This window comes from Brassica rapa, chromosome A01 (assembly GCF_000309985.2).
Source record: "Brassica rapa cultivar Chiifu-401-42 chromosome A01, CAAS_Brap_v3.01, whole genome shotgun sequence".
Classification (NCBI taxonomy): domain Eukaryota; kingdom Viridiplantae; phylum Streptophyta; class Magnoliopsida; order Brassicales; family Brassicaceae; genus Brassica; species Brassica rapa.
In genome coordinates this window covers 6,042,368-6,062,701 of record NC_024795.2, presented here as the reverse complement: position 1 = coordinate 6,062,701, position 20,334 = coordinate 6,042,368, and the positions used below count along the sequence as shown (strand labels likewise).

The 20,334-nt window shown below is 36.8% G+C and overlaps 3 protein-coding genes across 3 annotated transcripts; 1 reads left to right on the top strand and 2 right to left on the bottom strand.

The window, feature by feature from the left end:
- The first annotated feature begins 383 nt into the window (after positions 1-383).
- On the top strand, positions 384-9,521 carry LOC103858419 (tripeptidyl-peptidase 2). Its single transcript, XM_009135784.3, has 34 exons — positions 384-1,007; positions 1,235-1,313; positions 1,397-1,470; positions 1,581-1,690; positions 1,811-1,891; positions 1,995-2,081; positions 2,175-2,317; positions 2,421-2,571; positions 2,662-2,784; positions 3,022-3,105; positions 3,201-3,388; positions 3,470-3,644; positions 3,743-3,864; positions 3,938-4,017; positions 4,314-4,372; positions 4,656-4,810; positions 4,886-5,064; positions 5,157-5,269; positions 5,337-5,507; positions 5,950-6,078; positions 6,165-6,265; positions 6,342-6,459; positions 6,641-6,720; positions 6,917-6,983; positions 7,171-7,253; positions 7,348-7,399; positions 7,480-7,611; positions 7,794-7,865; positions 8,021-8,113; positions 8,239-8,334; positions 8,469-8,567; positions 8,663-8,755; positions 8,931-9,092; positions 9,189-9,521. Exons 1-34 carry the CDS (start codon positions 611-613, stop codon positions 9,345-9,347), a joined length of 4,107 nt encoding a protein of 1,368 aa, XP_009134032.1. The 5' UTR covers positions 384-610; the 3' UTR covers positions 9,348-9,521.
- A 2,048-nt stretch (positions 9,522-11,569) lies between these two features.
- LOC103858408 (berberine bridge enzyme-like 19) lies at positions 11,570-13,938 on the bottom strand. The gene is made up of 2 exons (XM_009135773.3): positions 12,262-13,938; positions 11,570-11,875 (listed from the first exon to the last, which is right to left on the bottom strand). Exons 1-2 carry the CDS (start codon positions 13,865-13,867, stop codon positions 11,775-11,777), a joined length of 1,707 nt encoding a protein of 568 aa, XP_009134021.2. The 5' UTR covers positions 13,868-13,938; the 3' UTR covers positions 11,570-11,774.
- A 4,100-nt stretch (positions 13,939-18,038) lies between these two features.
- Positions 18,039-19,975, bottom strand: LOC103858400 (berberine bridge enzyme-like 18). The gene has a single exon (XM_009135762.3). The coding sequence runs from the start codon at positions 19,804-19,806 to the stop codon at positions 18,199-18,201; it is 1,608 nt and encodes a 535-aa protein (XP_009134010.1). The 5' UTR covers positions 19,807-19,975; the 3' UTR covers positions 18,039-18,198.
- Positions 19,976-20,334: the final 359 nt, after the last annotated feature.

Below are 20,334 nucleotides of genomic sequence, written 5' to 3'. Positions count from 1 at the left end.
TTTTCTCTGTTCATAACCGACTTAGTCTACTGGACGTTTAATTTTTAATATAAACATTTGGTGTTAACAAAAAAGAGTAATATATAGGTCACAAATCCAACAAGTAACTAATACTCAGTTTCGTGTTTAAATTCACCAGAAAAAGCAATCTCATTTCACGGAGCAAGAAAACACAAAATTATTTTACCAAAAAAAAAAGAAAAAAAAATTGGATGATTTTCCAATCATTTTCAATGAAACAGAAAGCAACAATGAGGAGAACAATCTTATACACGAGTGAGCAATGTAGGCGGCTCTCAAATCTCAATACAGCGAAACAAAACATTTATTTTGACTTTAATTTTTATATATCTCAGGGCCAGCAAAACATAAACCCAGGATGTACAATTTAAAGTCACCACAAAGGTTCGAACTCTGTAAGAAAATAGAGTGAAGTCCAACATAATTTCGTTATCTTTGTTAGAGTAAGCAAAGCCACCCAGTGGGGAGTAAGCCAGCCACCTCTTCCATTGACATACTAAACCCAAAAGGACACTCGCGAGTCACAAGTAGGAGCGACTCAGATTAATTTACAAAATTACCCCTACTCTAATTAACACACATCCCGAAGATGGATCTGAGTCTGCAGATTCACGGCGCGTTGTTCGGAGGCCCGTCGTGCTCTTCTTCTTATTGGGCTTCTTCGTCCACGTCACTCTCTCTTCCGTTTATTTTCCATCGAAGACTCAATTCCCGAAGCCGTTCTCGCTCTCGCTCTCGTGGAACTCGATTAAGACGTAGTGGTTTCTCGGCGATGCCTTGCTCTTCTTCCGAGACTTCTCGCGTCGGTTGTGGCGGAGGAGGAGGAGGAGGCGCTGGTGAATCTGATAATGCCTGCGTAGCTGATTTCAAGCTGAACGAATCAACCTTCCTCGCTTCTCTCATGCCTAAGAAAGAAATCGGCGCTGATCGCTTCATCGAAGCTCATCCCGAGTACGACGGTCGTGGCGTAGTCATCGCTATCTTCGGTACTTCCTTCTCGCCGTCTTTGTTTACTTACTCTTCGCTTCAGTTGTTGAATCGTCTGTTACGTTTATGGAGCCTTATCGATTAGGCTTGGTTAGATTGTTTGTATTGGATCAGATCACTAGGGAGATTGCTTGGTTTTCGAAGACGTGATTCTCGTTTGTGTTTGTAACTTCGCTGGTAAAATTCTGATTGAGGAACTGATCAAATGAGATTGTATCTTTCGTAGATTCTGGTTTTGATCCTTCTGCTGCTGGCTTGCACGTAACCTCTGATGGAAAACCCAAGGTTCTGGACGTCATTGACTGGTATGTTCATAGTTTACTTGAGATTATGCATCTGATATGCTTTTCTTTCATCTGAGTGGCTGTGACCTTATTGTATCCGTCAGCACTGGGAGCGGGGATATAGATACATCCACAGTGGTGAAAGCCAATGAAGATGGTCTTATTCGTGGAGCATCAGGTTAGTGATTTGATCTAGAAAGAGATATTTAGGAGTTCTGCTTGATAGTTTTCTTGCTCATGTTGACACACGTTGATTATTTCTTTTGTTTTTAAACAAATTTGTTGCAGGGGTACCGTTGGTTGTCAATTCTTCATGGAAGAACCCCACTGGAGAATGGCGTGTAGGTTGCAAGTTGGTTTACGAGCTTTTTACTGATACCTTAACTTCTCGCGTCAAGGTAGCCATTAGAATTGTGTTCTCTTTTTTTGTCTGTTGGATTAGTTATTAAATCTCAAGATCCTACACTGAAATTTGACGTAAATGATCTAAGACTTCTATCTGTATTTTTATCACACAGAAAGAAAGAAGAAAAACCTGGGATGAAAAGAATCAGGAAGAAATTGCAAAGGCTGTCAAGAATCTGTATGATTTCGATCAGGTGCTACGGAGATACTGAATTTGGTTTGCTGTATTGTGAATTTTGCGAGTCTGACAGTCTTATTCAAATTTATTTTAACCTTGTTTTTTAATCTTGCCTTCAGAAGCACAGCAAGGTGGATGATGCGAAACTGAAGAAGACGCGCGAAGACTTCCAAAGCAGAGTTGATTACCTAAAGAAACAAGCTGATGTAAGTTTAGATAATTTCCTTTAGTAATTATGTTTACGTGTTCGCTGTTTTCTTGAATCTGTGCTGTAAATGCATTGTTTTTTTTCTCTGTAGAACTATGAAGACAAAGGGCCTGTTATTGATGCTGTCGTGTGGCATGATGGAGAAGTATGGAGGGTTGCACTTGATACGCAGAGTCTCGAAGAAGATCCAGATTGCGGGAAACTAGCAGACTTCTCCCCCTTGACTAATTACCGGCAAGTCTCCCTTTAGGGATCTATCCCTTATTAAAGTTCAGGAACTTTTTGCTTGGGAGTTCACAAATTTTACGTATTTTTCTCATTCTAATATGTAAATCAGAATTGAGCGGAAGTATGGCGTGTTTAGCCGACTAGATGCTTGCTCCTTTGTTGCTAATGTGTATGATGAGGGAAATGTCCTGAGCATTGTAACTGATAGTTCTCCACATGGCACTCATGTTGCTGGGATAGCTTCTGCACACCACCCCGAGGTGCTAACACACACACACACACATATATGTATAAGTTATTTATTTTGATAATTATGCAATCAATTAACTCTCGTGCTATGTGTATGTTAGGAGCACTTGTTGAATGGGGTGGCACCTGGTGCGCAGATAATATCATGCAAAATTGGAGATTCGCGGTTAGGGTCAATGGAGACCGGAACTGGCTTGACACGGGCATTGATAGCTGCACTGGAGGTAATTATTAACTGATTGTAGTATACCATTAGCCAAAAAGTTCTTTTGTAACTTCCTAAAGTTATATCCTTTGTAGTTTGAACAAAACAAATTGTATCTTTTCTCTTGAACTACTTTGCGTCATCAGCTTGTATGGAGGAATTTCATATCTGTGTGGACTGTTACATGTGACTGCTTTTGCATTGACTCAAGTCAATACTTTTTTTTTGTACGCTGACTTCTGCTATAATGACACAGCATAATTGTGATCTTGTCAACATGAGCTATGGAGAGGCAGCATTACTTCCAGACTATGGACGCTTTGTTGATCTTGTTACTGAAGTATCATTCATACCTTTATCTTTGTTAGGCAGCTCTTAGTTGCTTGAGTTTTATGCTTTTAATCTTGCGTTTGTTGACATTCTGATATGTTTTAGGCTGTGAACAAGAGACGCCTAATATTTGTAAGTAGTGCTGGTAACAACGGCCCAGCATTAACAACAGTTGGTGCACCTGGTGGAACAACTTCCAGTATCATTGGTATTGGTGCATATGTTTCTCCTGCAATGGCAGCTGGTGCCCATTCCGTGGTGGAACCTCCCTGTGAAGGGCTTGAATACACTTGGTATATTCACCTTTTTCCTTTCTTTTGATTCATTCTGTTGCAGTTTGTAGGTAGCATGAAATAGTTATTGTTATGTTGTAGGTCAAGCCGGGGACCAACCTCTGATGGGGATCTAGGTGTCTGCATAAGTGCTGCTGGTGGGGCTGTTGCTCCTGTTCCTACATGGACGCTTCAAAGACGCATGCTCATGAATGGAACATCGATGTCATCTCCTTCTGCGTGTGGAGCAATTGCGTTACTTCTAAGTGCGATGAAGGTTTCTTCTTCGACATTATTTTTCCTTCTGCCACATATGTTTCTTTTCTCGTTTATTCAGCGCATTTCAGCTGCTGGAATTCTTTCATGTGTCTGCAGGCTGAGGGTATCCCAGTTAGCCCATACAGTGTGAGGAGGGCCCTTGAGAATACATCAACTCCTGTAGGTGATCTACCTGAAGATAAACTATCTACTGGACAAGGGCTTATGCAAGTTGATAAGTAAGGTTCTATACCCTTCATTTAAATTGACGTCATGTTTTAATAGTTCTGATTTATTTTATTATTATGACAGGGCATATGAATACTTGAAGCAGTTTAAGGACTATCCATGCGTATTTTATCAGATAAAGGTCAATCTCTCGGGGAAAACAAGTATGTAAAGAAAGAACTTAAACAATTTTTGAAGTTTTCTAAATAGATGAGTACTGGAAATTTTCTTGCTGAAATCTATCCCACACTCTCATTGACGATAAAGAGGGCAACTGAATGTGTTGGTTTCCATCATTTTTTTGCTAATGCATCTTAGTGGTAATATTAAAGGCCTTCCTGTGTGAGTAGCTGCTAATATTAAAGGCCTTCGTGCTTTTTTTTTGTGGGGAAGGGGTTGATTTTTGTGTTTTGATAAAACATCAACCTTCCTTTTACAAGTCATGAACTTTAAAACGCAGATCCAACATCACGGGGCATCTACCTACGGGAACCTACTGCTTCCAGACAGTCGACTGAGGTTAGCTGTTGCTTTTTTTTTCTGGTTCAAGAGGTTAGCTGTTGCTATATCATAGGATATGCTCGAGTGCATGCTAACTTTCATTCTATTTATAAAGTCATTATCTTCTTACGACACACCATTTTGTCCTTTTCTCTGGAATATTAAGGTCTTTAGATGCACTGCATAGAGTTAGAATTTTCCTTCGCGAACTTTACGTCCTACCAGATGTAGTATATTTCACTTTTGAACTTTGTATTCTCTCGTATCTGTTTTTGAAACAAGCATCGTTTTGACTTCCCAGTGGACGGTACAAGTTGAGCCGAAGTTCCATGAAGGGGCAAGTAATTTAAAGGAACTTGTCCCGTTTGAGGAATGTCTCGAGTTGCATTCCACAAATGAAGGAATTGTGCGGGTTCCTGATTATCTCCTTCTCACTCATAACGGACGTAGCTTCAAGTTAGTGTTCTTAATCCTATATCTAGCTGGTTCGGTTTGTTATCTCTGTAGTAAGAATACATAATCACCTTTCAGCGTTGTTGTGGACCCCACAAATCTGGAGGATGGTGTGCATTACTTTGAAGTTTATGGAATTGATTGCAAAGCTCCACAGCGTGGCCCTCTTTTCAGAATCCCAGTAACAATAATAATTCCCAAGACTGTGGCAAGTCGACCTCCAGTTATTTCATTTCAACAAATGTCTTTCATCTCAGGTTATCGTCTGTCCACTTTGTAATCTGTGATTTACAAACAAACAGCAGTTATTTTTGTTTGGTATTTCCTTTTTAAACAATTCCAACTGTAGGCCACATTGAACGAAGATTTATCGAGGTACCACTCGGAGCAACATGGGCTGAAGCTACGATACGAACTTCGGGGTTTGATACTACACGGAGATTTTATATTGATACGCTTCAGGTAGGGCACATTTAAGGATAATTCAAGTTTTTGATAATGTTGGTTCTAATTGTTTCTTAATTTGCAGATTTGCCCGTTGCGAAGGCCTATCAAGTGGGAGAACGCAACAACATTCGCATCTCCGTCTGCTAAAAGCTTTGCGTTTCCAGTAGTTAGTGGTCAAACGATGGAACTAGCTCTAGCTCAATTCTGGTCCAGTGGCCTTGGAAGTCGTGAACCAACTATCGTTGACTTTGAGGTAGGAACTCAGAATTTTACATATAGGTGTCTGTGATGCTTGTGTTTTGTTTTGTCTTTTGTGTCGTCATGTGTCAGGTAATGAACTCCAAATTATTAATTTAGATCTTTTGTCCCCCTTTCCCCCTACTGTTTCCCTGACGTTTTTGAGTTCATCATTCTGGTATATCTTTGGCCCATGTTAACGCATTGCTTATTACTTTCTGCAATCTGGTTCCCTTACCAATTTTAGCCTCTCTTTAGATGTTAGGTCTTTGGTTTATCAGTAATCAATCCTGCAGGTGTATTCTCATTTAGGAATGGTTTTGGAATCGAATTAACGGTGAATAGACATAATGTTATGAACGAAGTTCTATGTTCAAGTCGCTCACGCCTTCCAGCTATATTGAGTACATTGTGTTTTGTTTGACATGAGTTGATGCAAGTTATTTGTGATATTTTAGATTGCATTCCACGGAATTGGTGTGAATAAAGAAGAGTTGATACTTGATGGAAGTGAAGCACCAATAAAAGTTGAAGCTGAAGCACTATTGGCATCTGAAAAACTCGTTCCCATAGCTGTTCTGAACAAGGTATATCATATTTGGAGATTGTATTTTCTCCGGTTTCTGTGATTGTTTAAGAATTTCTTATGGACAGTGTTCTGTTTTAACTGCAGATACGCATTCCTTATCAACCCGTTGATGCACAACTCAAGACTCTAGCAACTGGCCGGGATAGACTACTCTCGGGCAAACAAATACTAGCATTGACATTGACGTGGGTTATCCTTCTGTTTCTTGCCTATCTCTTTATCAAAACTTTTTACAGTCAACAAGTTATTTTGTTTCTGCAGCTACAAGTTCAAATTAGAAGAGGCAGCTGAAGTGAAACCGTATATACCCTTGTTGAACAATCGCATATATGACACTAAATTTGAGTCCCAATTCTATATGATCTCTGATGCCAACAAGGTACTATTCTAACTGCCACCTAAAAGGCTGGGTAGTACTAGTATAGATAGATAAGCCTGTAAAATTCTCATTGTCATTGTCTATTAAACACGCTCTTCTGCTTGTGTGTGTAGCAAATTTGTTTATGTGTTAATTTTATATTATTTTCTTGCCTTAACACGCTGTCCTGGCATACTTTCAGCGTGTATATGCAATGGGTGACGTTTATCCTGAGTCTTCTAAACTTCCCAAGGGTGAATATAAACTTCAGCTGTATCTGAGGTTTGTGCTAAATCTTTGATGGTTGCACTTTGTTTTAAAAATTGAAGGGTAGAGTTTGTACATACTAATCCCCAGGCAGAAATGACAATTAGACAACTTCCTGAAAACGATATTATTATGTGGTTTTACAACTTTGTTTTACAGTGCATATTTACGTATTTTGTCTTCTATTCTAAAATCTAATTGTTTTCACCAGGCATGAAAATGTACAGCTGCTGGAAAAATTGAAGCTGCTCATTGTGTTCATTGAAAGAAATATAGGGGTGAGATTGTGAATTAAGCTTTTGAAAAGCTACATGTAATATTTGTCTGGGAAAGAAAGAAGAAATACGGAACAAAGTTGGAGTTCAATTTTTGCCAGTTTTCTGATGTGTATATATATATATATACTTTTGCAACACTAGAATTCATGAAAAGCTGACTAGTCTGTCGATTTTGTTGGTGATGCAGGAGGTTCGGCTGAGCTTACATTCTGAACCAGATGGTCCGGTCACAGGAAATGGTGCCTTTAAGTCTTCTGTTCTAATGCCAGGGTACTGGTTTTGTTTTTTTACTAGCTTATATTTCTCTGACTGCTGCATTGGTTGAAATCTGAACGTGTTCCTCACCTCATTTATCACCATACAGGGTGAAGGAAGCGTTTTACCTGGGCCCACCAACAAAGGATAAGATACCCAAGGTTTAGTAGATTGTTGGTATAATTAATGTTCTGGATGCATCGTATCTCTTTCAAATGTACAATTTTGATTTTACCTGTAGAATACTCCACAAGGATCTGTGTTGGTGGGAGAAATTTCATATGGGAAATTGTCTTTTGATGATAAAGAAGGGATGAATCCAAAGGATAATCCTGTTTCTTATCCGATATCATATGTGGTTCCACCAAATAAGGTATCTAAAAACCCTACCTTTTCTGATCTGGTTTGTCTGTTACAATTGGCTTGTGATACTTGATGTAGTAATGCAGGAAAATCTCGCTATAAGAGCTCAAATTTTGTTTGAGCTTAATCTATTTGTTTCCTTGTATTCCAGTTTTATTGAACTTGTTTGTTATTTTGTTCTTTATACAATAGCCTGAGGAAGATAAGAAGGCGGCTTCTGCTTCCAATAGCTGTAAATCAGTTTCAGAACGCTTGGAAGAAGAGGTATTATTTGCAGAAGCATGTTTTGTATAGGCTCTTGCTCAACGTTGTGGTCAAATGCTCCTATTATATCAATGATTGGAGTACTTGCTGGTGAATATAAAGATGTGGGTGTTCTTTTCTACTATTGTTTTACGAAAGCATTTCCTTGTAATCAGGTTCGGGACATAAAGATCAAATTTCTTGGGAACCTAAAACAAGAAACTGAGGAAGATCGTTCCGAATGGAGAAAGTTGTGTTCCTGTCTCAAGGTTTGCGAGCTAAAGCCTTTTTCTTTACGAATAATGATTGATGCTACTTTAAATTGAAAGTTCTGTAAAAAGTATGCAAATCTGAAATACTGTTAGATTAACTGTGAGCATATGTTCCCTGGCAGTCTGAGTACCCAAACTCTACCCCATTGCTTGCTAAGATCTTAGAAAGTTTGCTGTCTCGGTCTGAAGCTGGGGACAAAATCAGCCATCACGAAGAGGTAAAGTTTCAAATGAGTTACTAATGTTGAAATTATGCACTATTTTCTCGACCTATGCATTAAATATAATCTTCAGACTACTAATCTCTTGCGCGTTTATAGATAGTAAATCCTATTCCCTTGTCTTTTTGCAGATTATAGATGCTGCAAACGAAGTAATACTCAGCATTGACGTAGACGAGTTAGCAAGATTCTTACTACAAAAAAGTGAACCAGAAGACGAGGAAGCAGAGGTGTGATGTCTTATTTATTGCGTTTTCTTACAAAGATTCTTAACTAGCTACTTGCTTTATTTACGTCTCTGATTACCACCTGTTGTTCAAATTAGAATTTGAAGAAAAAGATGGAGACGACCCGTGACCAACTGGCAGAAGCACTATACCAAAAAGGGATAGCCATGGCGAGACTCGCGAATTTGAAGGCGAGAGACCAAATACTGATCTCACTTCTCTTATCGACTATCGTTAACTGTTGATAAATTTATCTGACTGTAGATATCATCAATGCATTAGTTGGTGTCTTGAAACTACACATAGTGTCATTAGCATTTTGTTAGCAAATACTGGGCAATTACACACTACTCATTTGCTTTGCAGGGTAAGAAGGAAGATGAAGGAGAAGAAGAAAGTAGCCAAAAGGATAAATTTGAAGAAAATTACAAAGAACTGACGAAATGGGTAGACGTGAAATCATCTAAGTTCTGTACTCTTACTGTTCTAAGAGAGAAACGGCTCTCGCGACCCGGGACTGCATTGAAGGTAAAACACGTTTATCTAATCGTCAAATTTAGCAAGAAAAACTGCAAATGGTGTGTTCTTGACTGTAAAAAAAATGATTGATAATGGTATTTTCAGGTTCTTGATGAGATGATCCAAAACGAGAACGAGACAGCCAGTAAGAAACTGTACGAAATGAAACTGGGTTTGCTGGAGGAGATAGGTTGGAGCCATTTGGTTACGTATGAGAAGCAATGGATGCAAGTTCGTTTCCCTACAAGCTTACCTCTCTTTTAGCCCTTTGATCCTATAAGTTATTGTATTGTTGAATAAAGGGTCCTTCAATAAAAGCTTTGTTCTGAAACCGAACTATTGTTTCATTTTCATTCTCTTTTTCTTCATAAACTGTACGTTAGTCCATATTTTGAATAAAGGGTCCTTCAATAAAAGCTTTGTTTGATTTGCAGAAAATATAGGCTTTCATTTTCAAATTGTGAAATCGTATGTGCTAATAGCCTAATATACGCATGAATCTCATTTTGCATGATGATGACTTGTGAAGAAAAGAAAAACTTGGGACATACCGAAAAGAAAAACTTGGGACATACCCGTAGCCACTCATGTATATTAGGGGTGGGCGAAAAAACCGAATCGAATGAACCGAACCAACCGAACCAAAGTGGATCCAAACCGAACCAAAGTCTAGTATCAAACAGTTAGGTTTAAGATTTTTCCAACCCAAACCAACTGAACTGAAACCGATCCGAACCCAACTAAATTAAACCGAACTCACAACCAATGTGCTTTTGTTATTATTTGAATTAAACAATATCCAATATACTAAAATCTTAAGACTAAAGTCATTGTTAACTTTATTAACGATATTGTTTAATTTTAATTTTATATTTTACTTTAGTTAACTTTTGTTTGATTGTTTTCTAATAAAATTTTGGTGGTTTGTTCATGTTTTTTGTCAGTTTTATATTAGATTTAGTTTACATATTTATTTTCAAGAGGCATTGTTAACAATGTTTTTTTATTTTCTATTTATTGTACAATAGTTAACTTTGATTTGATTATGTTCTTATAAATGTTTTTTTGTTTTCTTAAAAAGTTTTTTGTATGTTTCAATTTTATTTTGAATTTAGTTTTTCATAGTCACCAACATGATGATTTCATGACCATGTGTTTATGTTTTAAAACATGATTTTTCTTAAAAGAATTAAACTAGGAGAATCCGACTGAACCGAACTGAAACACAAACCAAACCGAATTCAAACCAAACTGAATAAAAACCGAACCGAAACCGATCCAAACCAAACTAATTATGGTTTACTTTGGTTAGAAAAATTATAGAACCAAATTAAACGAACCAAACCCAAACCGAACCGATAAATAACCGAAGTATATACACAAGTCTATACACTTTCTAAAAAACGGAGAATATTTTTAATGTTTTATACCCTTGAGTTATTTTTGAAATCATAATTTTAACATTTTCAAGTGATCGCAATCATCCCTTAAACATTATTTATCCCTTAGACATTATTTAAAAAGTGACATAACACATGTCTTTTCTACAATCATTTTTATAAAAAAATGATATGACTAATAAAGTTGATGACATGGCTTATGGTGACATCTCTTATACATTATTTAAGAACTGATTTGACATATGTTTTCTTTACGATCATTTTCACAAAAATATGGCATAACTACTAAAATTGATAACATGGATTATGGTTAAATATGACATGAACAATTACATTTAATGTTAATTTATATTTTTGGTAATCATTTTAAAATATTGTAATAACTCATACATTACATTAAATGTTGATTTATATTTTGGTAAAATTTGTAGAATATGGTAACTACAAATACATCATCACTAAAATAAATTTATTCAAATATAACACTAAAATTTTCGAAATATTATTTAATTCTATTTTTATAATTATACAATTTTAGTTAAAAAATCATTAGTTTCTTACATATATACCAATTTTATAAATACTATTTAGTTTTAATTTTTGATAATTATACAATTTTTATATCAACTTTATTAACTTATACAACTTGATTTGATATATTTAACCAAAATAAATAGATAGAAAAACTATCTAAGATTATAATTTTAAATATATACATATATAATCTTAAATAATATTTAAAATAAATATTTTTTTAAAAAAAATTATGTTTAGTTAAGTCAAATTTGTATTAAAATATTGGTAAGCAAATAATAAAATCTACAGTATTAACAAAATTTTATTTTTATTGGTAAGATTAAACTTCTATACACTATTTAAATTAAAATGCAGAAAAATATATACCAACTTACATTTTCAAATTGTGAAATCTTATGTGCTAATAGCTAATACGCATGAAACTCATGAAGAAAAGAAAAACTTGTGCAGCATACCAGTAGCCACTCATGTATAAATTGTATATACACAAGTCTATACACTTCCTAAAAACGATGAACATTTTTAATGTTTTTATATACTTCAGTTACTTTAAAAATTAGAATTTAACATTTTGAAGTGATCGCAATTATATCACGATAAGAATTAGTACAAGATCTAAACATGGTTAACTAACACTTCACCGAATGCTCTGTCCATTTTAAAGCTGTCACTTCAGAAGTGATGCTCTATTGATCTTATGAAAAAGATACCACTGGTCAATGATTCATAACAACAACAACAACAACAAAAATCTTTAGATGACGTGTAAAAGCACCGATGCAACTACCGTGGCTCCTCCGGCCCCTGACCACCGTTTCGCCGTCCCCTGCTCAGGCACCCCTGTTCTCTTCGCAACTGTGACCAAATCGAGTATAAAAGTCAACACTTAGGTCATTCACTACACAAAAATGCATGTAAGAAGAACATGGCCCAGATTCACCGTTAACTACTCCAAACCAAACACTAAATACAGTAAACACCCACCATTTTCTCCATGAGTTTCAAAAGCAGGTAACTAACTTTCAATACCAGAAACTTTGACTTATTACTTCTCTGAATCTCTCTCATACACAAGCAATCTAGGCAAGCTTATAGTTCCATGAAACATAGAAACTATTCAATAGTCAATATACAATATCCAAAACCTTACATTCAATATTGCTTCACCAAAGCATTACATTAAAAGTAAAAACCAATCTTTATATCAAATGATTAACAATATATATCTTATCATGCCTTACTTGGCAAGGTAGGTATACTCTGTTCATTCCTGAAGAAATTCCCTGGATCCACCGCGGTTTTGATCTTCACTAACCGATCAAAGTTTTTACCAAAATACATCCTTCCATACACCTCTCCTTCCTTGTAACTATTCTCCCCATGATCATTCACCCCGATATCGACATCACGGTAGTTCAAGTAAGCACCTCTAGGATTCTTGCTCACAAAACCCGTCATGAAACTGTGAAGCACTTTGGCTTGGTTCAAGTAACCCTTCTCCAACTCCGGAGACGATTCTTTCCAGTTCACAGAGTACTGAATCTTGAAAAGCATGTTTCGGTGAGGGAACGGTGTCGCGTCCTCCGCTATCTCCGCCATTCTTCCACCGTAAGGGTTGAAAACGAGCCCTATCTTCCCTAACTCAATCATCTTATTGAACAGAGACACGATCCCGCTTCTTGGAATCTCGGTCTCGACGTAATCTGACTTCCTCTTCCCGGGGCTGGAGGAGTCGAGATTCCGATCGAGAAACACTTTAGGATCGGTCTGAGTGGCGTTGACGCGATTGTCCCACCATAGAGCAGACTGGAACCAAGTCATCTCCGTACAGTTCTCCTTCTTTAAAGCTAGCTCAGGAAGCTCCTTATCAAGAAGCGAAACGACGTCGTCTGCTTTTCCTAAGTAGAGAGCCACCACAGTGGCTCTAATCGTCTTCACCTTGTTCCTCGTCACCGGTTGGATCAGCATCCTCATGAACAGATTCTTGTCGGTTTTCGGACCAACGAACTGCCACTTGTGAACCATATCCACCGCTCCGGCAGCCATTAACTGCTCCACCCGGAACACCGTCACGGTCGCTGGCACCGGAACGAGCTTGACCTTGTAACCCAAAACGACGCCGAAGCTTCCTCCTCCGCCGCCGGAGATAGCCCAGAAAAGATCTTCCCCCATCGCTTTCCGGTCCAAAACGGCGCCGTTTACGTCGACCATCTTCGCGTCGATGAAGTGATCGGCAGTCAATCCGAACTTCCTCAGCATGTTACCGTACCCGGCGCCGCTCAAGTGACCTCCGACACCAACCGTCGGACAAACTCCGGCAGGGAATCCAAGGACCTTGCTTTTCTCCCAGATATGGTAATAAACCTCGCCGAGAGTGGCTCCGGCGGAGATCCAAGCCGTTTGCTCGGCGATATCGACGGAGACGTCGCGGAGGTTCGACAGGTCGAGGATGAAAAACGGTTTGTCGGAGATGTACGAGAGACCGTCGTAGTCGTGGCCGCCGCTTCGGATCTTGAAGACGAAATCCAACGGCTTCGAGCAGAGGACGGCGGCGCTGACGTGGCTCTCGGAGAGAGGAGTGATGATGATGGTCGGTTTGGGAGTGGAGGATTTGTTGAATCTCGCATTGCGGATGTAAGCGCGGAGGACGGAGGTGTAAGAAGGATTGCTCTGAGAGAAGACGATTTTTGCGATTTGGGATTGTGGCGTTTTCGTCTTCTCCGAGAGGCATTTGAGGAAGGAGTCGTAGACTGAGGACATCGAGGGTTGAGAGAGAGTGGAGAGAGGTAGAGAGAGGAAGAGGAAGAAGAAACCGACAGAGACAAATGTTGGTCGTGTCGTGAGCATTGTGGAAAGTTGGAGAGAGAGAGATGATGCTTTCTTGGCTATCGTGTTGCTTTGTTCTGTGCACTTATCCGGTTTATTTATAACCGGGGGGAGAGAGAAGATATGTTATCGCAAGTTTTGGAAACTTTATTACGTTTGAACAAAAAAAGGAAAGTTTATTACAAGTGTTGAACAACAAAAAATAGTAGTTTGTATTTTAATTCGTTGGATAGCAAAAATAAATAAAAGGAATTAGGGATATGATTAATTATAAATATTAACACTCATTTATTATTTTTCTTATAATTTAGTATAAATTTATTGTTAATAAATAAATTTGCAACCGATATTATAAGGATTCATGTGTGACTATACCATTTTATGATGATTTATTGTATTTAATCATTATCTTAAAAGTTTGATGTACATTTTTATTAATTTATAGATTGAATAATAATTAATATTTTATGAGATTATATTCCTAAAATTTAAGTGTAAAAACATTGGCAATTTTTTCATCAAACCGTTGATAAAAGCAACCTCTACTAATATTTATTTTTTTATTTAGACAGATTTTAAATAAATGGTACCACTGTTTAACTCTTACAGCTATACACTATTTTATTTTCTACCATTTATCACCATTTAATCCAAAAAATAAGAGTTGTGTACAGGGCCGTCCCTGAGATGCTGGGGGCCTAAAACAATTTAGTAAGGGTTTTATAAAAAAATTTTTTTTTACAAATTTAGGGGCCCCTTCTTATGTAAATTTTTTAAAAAAATTTGGGGGCCCTAAGCCGGTGTTTCAGTCCGCTGTGCCCAGGACCGCCCCTGGTTGTGTATATGTGCATGGATCCCATCACAGCCAATCAAAAAGTAAAAGATGAATCCGGCTCTAAATTTACACTTTCTCACCGGTTTCTACGATAAGCCGTTTGTTTCATCGAGTGTCCTTTTTCTCCTTCTTCGCTAGTTTTAGGGGAGAGTCAATGGTCAATGTCGGTAACTGTTTCGGATTGGTTTGTGGCTTTGTAGTGGAGGAAGGAAAAGTTCAAAGAGAAGACTTTAAACAACGTGGTCGTATCCATATCATCATTATTATTATTTTGATCGTATCCATATCATATATCGTCCTAACTAATTATATTCGATCAATCATTAAATTTTGAGTATGTAACCATATGAATATATATATATAGCTTTTCTTTAAACCAAAATTAAAATGTATAAAGCTTTTTCCATTGAAGAAATCGTCTGCATTTTTAGTTTATAGTATATAATCAGTATATTATTTTCTTGTTTAAGACTGCAAGTTGTCTCTGTGTATTTCCACTGTAGCAACTAGGCATTCTAAATACTCATCAATTAATAATTTTCGTCAACCATCGAAATGAGAGATGAGACGCGTTAATTTCTATTTTTGACCCGTAATTATATGAGTTACATTGTAAGTTGTAGTTATGTACACTCGATTAATTTTCAAGTTTGATGTCTAGGACTTGTAAGTCTTCTTAGGTTGAGTAAAGTCATCTTCTATAACAATTTTTTTTTTAAATGTCCAATAGACGGATAAAATATATTATGTTTAATAAGCAATATACTACTAGTAATATTTGCATTTTTCTGGATAAAATTATTAGTATTTTTATTTCAAGGTCAAACTATAGTTTCTTTGATAGATGTATATTTTGTTGACCTGTCAGTATAATATTTAGGGGAATTCACGATGCAGTTCCACTCTACCGTAATTTTAAACACACAATTTGAGATATTCACGTGGCCAATCGATAAAACAACTGCAGACATATAAACCCTAAATCATGTAAAATGGAGAAGCTTACTTTGATAATGCAGCAGAATTTTCTTTGATTTTTTTTTTGTTATTATTAAAGTTGAAAATGAAAGGGTTCTTATTCGTGTGGCTTACATAAGGAAACGTTGAGAGTAACTTGGAGAGTATATGCGTTCACGAGTTCGTTCCACAATAACGTGTTTTTCTTTTTCTTTTTTGTCAAAGAATAACGTGTTTTTCTTCCTTGCATGATTACTTCTTTTTGGCCGAGATGTCACTATTTTTCAAAGAAATAATTATATTATTATTTTAACTTGGATATGCGGCGCATGCGGTGGCTTCACAAAACATAAAAAAAAAAAACTTATCCAAAACATGGTGTTCTGATAGAAATACAGTGTGCTAAACAACTTTCCAACCGATTAATTAACTCTAAAAGAACAATCCATTCCTTTAGAAACTTGGCTATTGAATGAGTAGAACTAAACTAAACTATATACAAAAAATTACCAACCAGAAAAAGATATATTTTGGACACAAAAATAATTAATAATATTTTGAGTTAGATGGAAAAAGTGCTCTCCTTAAAGCAGGGTTGGTCATAGATATAACCTAGTGAAACATTTCATTTAGTCCTCAAAATTTAAAAGATTAGTATACATATTTATATATAATACTATGATCCTTAAGCTATAAAAATATTTTCATTATAAGTTATTTAAAAATATTTATGTCTCCTTACCTTAAATTCGAGGGTTAACTTTGCCTAAAAACAATTATTATTATTATTATTATTATTATTTTAAATTTAATTTATTTTTGCCCCAAGTTTATAATTTCTTCAGACTAGATAAAGAGCCGTTTGTTTAATCGCATTTCCTCAGCTAATAAGATTTAAACCTCACATTTCTATTATTTGAGTAGAATGCTTTACCAGTAGAACTACCAGCTTTGGGTTCTAAAAGCAGTTATTTTGATATGATAATTGATCAATTTTCTTGAGAAATTGAAAATTCTCGTTTCTATATAATCAGGACTGTGCCTCAATTGTAGAAAAAGAAACATTTTCTTAGGACATAAAAAAAATTAAAAATCAAGGGCATAATACAAACATGAATTTATACTACAAAACCGATGTGGTAGTTAAGATAAAGAAAAATACGGATTCGTGATAAAAAAATATGGGTTTCTTGAGTTACAAAATATAGATAATTGTAACTACTATTGAATTGGAATAATTGAAGTGGTTAACGGTAATAGTTTTGGATGTATTTCTAATATATTTTAAAGCTAATTTGATAAAATTTTACTTTTCTTTAAATATGACATAAGAAACATTAAATGACTTAAATATTCGATATAAAAACTAATTCTTAAATTTTCAATAAAAGTTAAATTATTAATTTTGTAAAGAAATATTTTTATATAATTAATGTTTTGTTTGTTAATTTAATTTTATATGCTGCTGTTCTATGGTAATTTATATTATTATTATTTTGAATATTATATATTATTTTTTACTGCATGAGTTTTTATGATATAAAAAATTTAAACTAATTATTATATTTTACTACTGATATAGGTTTTCAGATATACATGTTTGATTCTAAAGATAGTGGATTGGTTTGGTGAAAAAGATTTGTGTGTTTGAAGTAAGGTGTCCGACTTTCTACTTCTAGAAGAAGAATTTTTGTTACAAACCTTGTTCAGAAAACTCGTGCTTTCAATTTTTGAAAAATTTAGTCTCCAAAGATATAACCATATTCCGCACTTTGGTAATCTACGTTTGAAGACGGCCAAAAGACCTTGTAGTTTTGTAATATCTTTTGAAAAAGAAAATGACACATAAAAGGCAGGTTAATCAGTTTTAAAATCTGAATACTTTAAATAACATTTATTTATTAAACTAAAAATTATTTAATGAGAATTGAGAAATAAATCACCGATTAGTATTATTCTTTTTTTTTTATTAGCATAACATTATTTATCAGCATTTGTGATATGAGTCATATGACCACATCGATTGCCAACGCGACATCAATGTTTGTTGATGCCTCTATGGAGCTTACTTCACATGCAAATATCGTAGCGTTGTATGTGACCAGATTGAGGTTAATGTTTGCATTCTAAAATTCTGACAAGCTTCCTCGCTACAATGGAAACGGCTTGGAAGTTTCTCAAAACTTTCTCGTTAAGTAACCGCCCTCATTATTTTGTTGAAACCATGAACTATTCATCTTCACTGAGCTGTTCTGTTATCAACTTTTTAACCTAGGCCTGCTTTTTTGCTTACTCTTGGGTGAAGCATAGGTTGCTCTCTGGAGGTTTCAGGTTGTTCTACACGTTAATGTTTTTGGATGAAATAAAACAGCTCTGAGTTTCTCACATAGATCCAATTTTTGCAAGTAGAAGAATAAGATCGATTTGAATCTTATTATATATTACTAAATATATTTCAAAATAAATGCTAAGAACTTATAAGTACATACTAACACAAACACTCACTAGCACTTCCCTTCATCACTCTATTTTCCGACAACAAAATCTTATTCGAACTCTTTCACATAACTTCAACGGAACTAAACGGAGGAATGCTCTGTTCATCACAGAAGAAATCAAAAGGATCAACACTCGTCTTAACTCTAACCAACCTCTCGAAATTATTCTTAAAATACTTAACTCCCCAACTCTTCCCTTCCTCGTACTTACTCCTCTTACCCCCAACATACATCCCCAAATCAAGATCCCTTAGATTTATATAAGCCCCCCTCGGAAACCTCGCCACAAACTCACTCATCTCGTCGTAAACTCTCTCCACCCACCTCATATACTTCTCTTTCTCCTCTCCTCCTCCTCCTCTCCAGTAATTCAAGTACTGAATCTCGTACATGTTCCCTTCACGGTGAGGAAACGGCGTCTCGTACTCTCCAATCTCACTCATTTTACCACCGAACGGTGTGAAGATCAGCTGCGCACGCTCTGCTTCAGGCTCTTGCAACCTTCTCCACATGTTTGAAATCGAAGTCTCCGGTATTGGCTCTTGAACGAAGTCTGACTTAGCCTTGAAAGCTAAAGACGCACGTGTGCGTTTCCCAAGAGCATCGATCGGTACGTCACCTAACTCAGCGAACCAAACCACAGACTCGATCCAGCTCATCTCTTTACAATCTTTTTCCTCCAAACCGAGTTCAGGAAACTCCCGGTTTACTAACTCCAACAAACTCTTAACCGAACCGAGATACAAACCCGGAAACGAAGCTCGAACCAAGTTCTTATACCTCTGCAACATAACTCTCACGAACAAGTCATCAGAGACTTTGTCTGAAACAAACTGCCAACGGTGGATAACCTTCAAAGCGCTCTGTTCTTCAAACTCCGTGACGTTAAAGACCGTTACCGTCGACGGAACATCGACTAAACCGATCTTCCACGAAAGCACAACGCAGAAGCTGGACCCACCGCCTCCACGAATGGCCCAGAAGAAGTCTTCACCCATCTCTCTCCTCTCAAGAACTCTCCCTCGCGCGTCGACCACACGCGCGTCTATCACGTGATCTGCAGCTAAGCCGTGCTTTCTCAGGAGTGTACCGTACCCTCCGCCGCTGAAATGTCCTCCGACGCCGACGGTGGGGCAAACTCCGGCGGGGAACGCTAAAGTATTATTCTTTTTACCGAGCTCGTAGTATAGTTCACCGATCGTGGCTCCGGTTTGGACCCAAACCGACCGGTTATCGACGTCTATTGTGATGGACCGGAGGTTGGTTAAGTCGAGGATTACGAAGGGCTTGTGGGTGGCGTAAGATAGGCCTTCGTAGTCGTGTCCTCCGCTTCGGGTTCTGATGTGGATACCGAACCGGCGTGCGCATTTAACCGCTGATTGAACATGTGAAGGTTGAACCGGAGTTAGGATTAAAACCGGTTTAGGTGTACCGGGGGTGGAGAATCTCGGGTTTTGTATGGATAAGGATAAGACGGAGGAGAAGGAAGAGTCGTTTGGTGTGTGTATGACTTTTGAGACGATGTTGGAGTCGTTTAACCGGAAAGATAGACATTGGAGAAAACCGGTGTGGTTATATTGGTTAGCTGAAACCGAATGAGGAAGTGATATAAGTAAGAAAATGGTCGTGAAGGAGAGTAGTATAGAGCTAAGGAAGCTTTTGAGTTTCATTGTTTCTTTTTCTGCAACAATGGATGAGTTTTGAGTAGAATGAATAAAAAATGTGAAGTAGGTTTTAGTAGGCAGAATAGCCGAATATTTACTATTTCAAAAGTGTTGAAGGAAAAGTGAAACTGAAAATAAAATAAAAACTTGGTAGTGAGATCAGATTCACTGAAAATAAAATAAAAACTTGGTAGTGAGATCAGATGTATGAAAAATGTGGATAGATAAGAACCACACGTATTGATCCAATAAAATATAGGTGGATGTGATGATTGAATGGCGTTTGTCATGCACACTCGTAAGAAGCTGAATCATTGAACGGGACTGTTTTGGATTGATGTGAAAAATTGGTTTGTTTTGTACTGAAGCTACTGAAGTAACTTGTCAAGTTCATCTAGTTAGTAGTTAGGTATGTGATGTAAAATTGTATCGACTTATGCGTAAACATAACCAACATAGGCCAATGGAAAGAGAGTTTACGTTTAAAACAAATACAAAATGCATAACTAGGTACGTTTTAAACAAGTTAAAAAT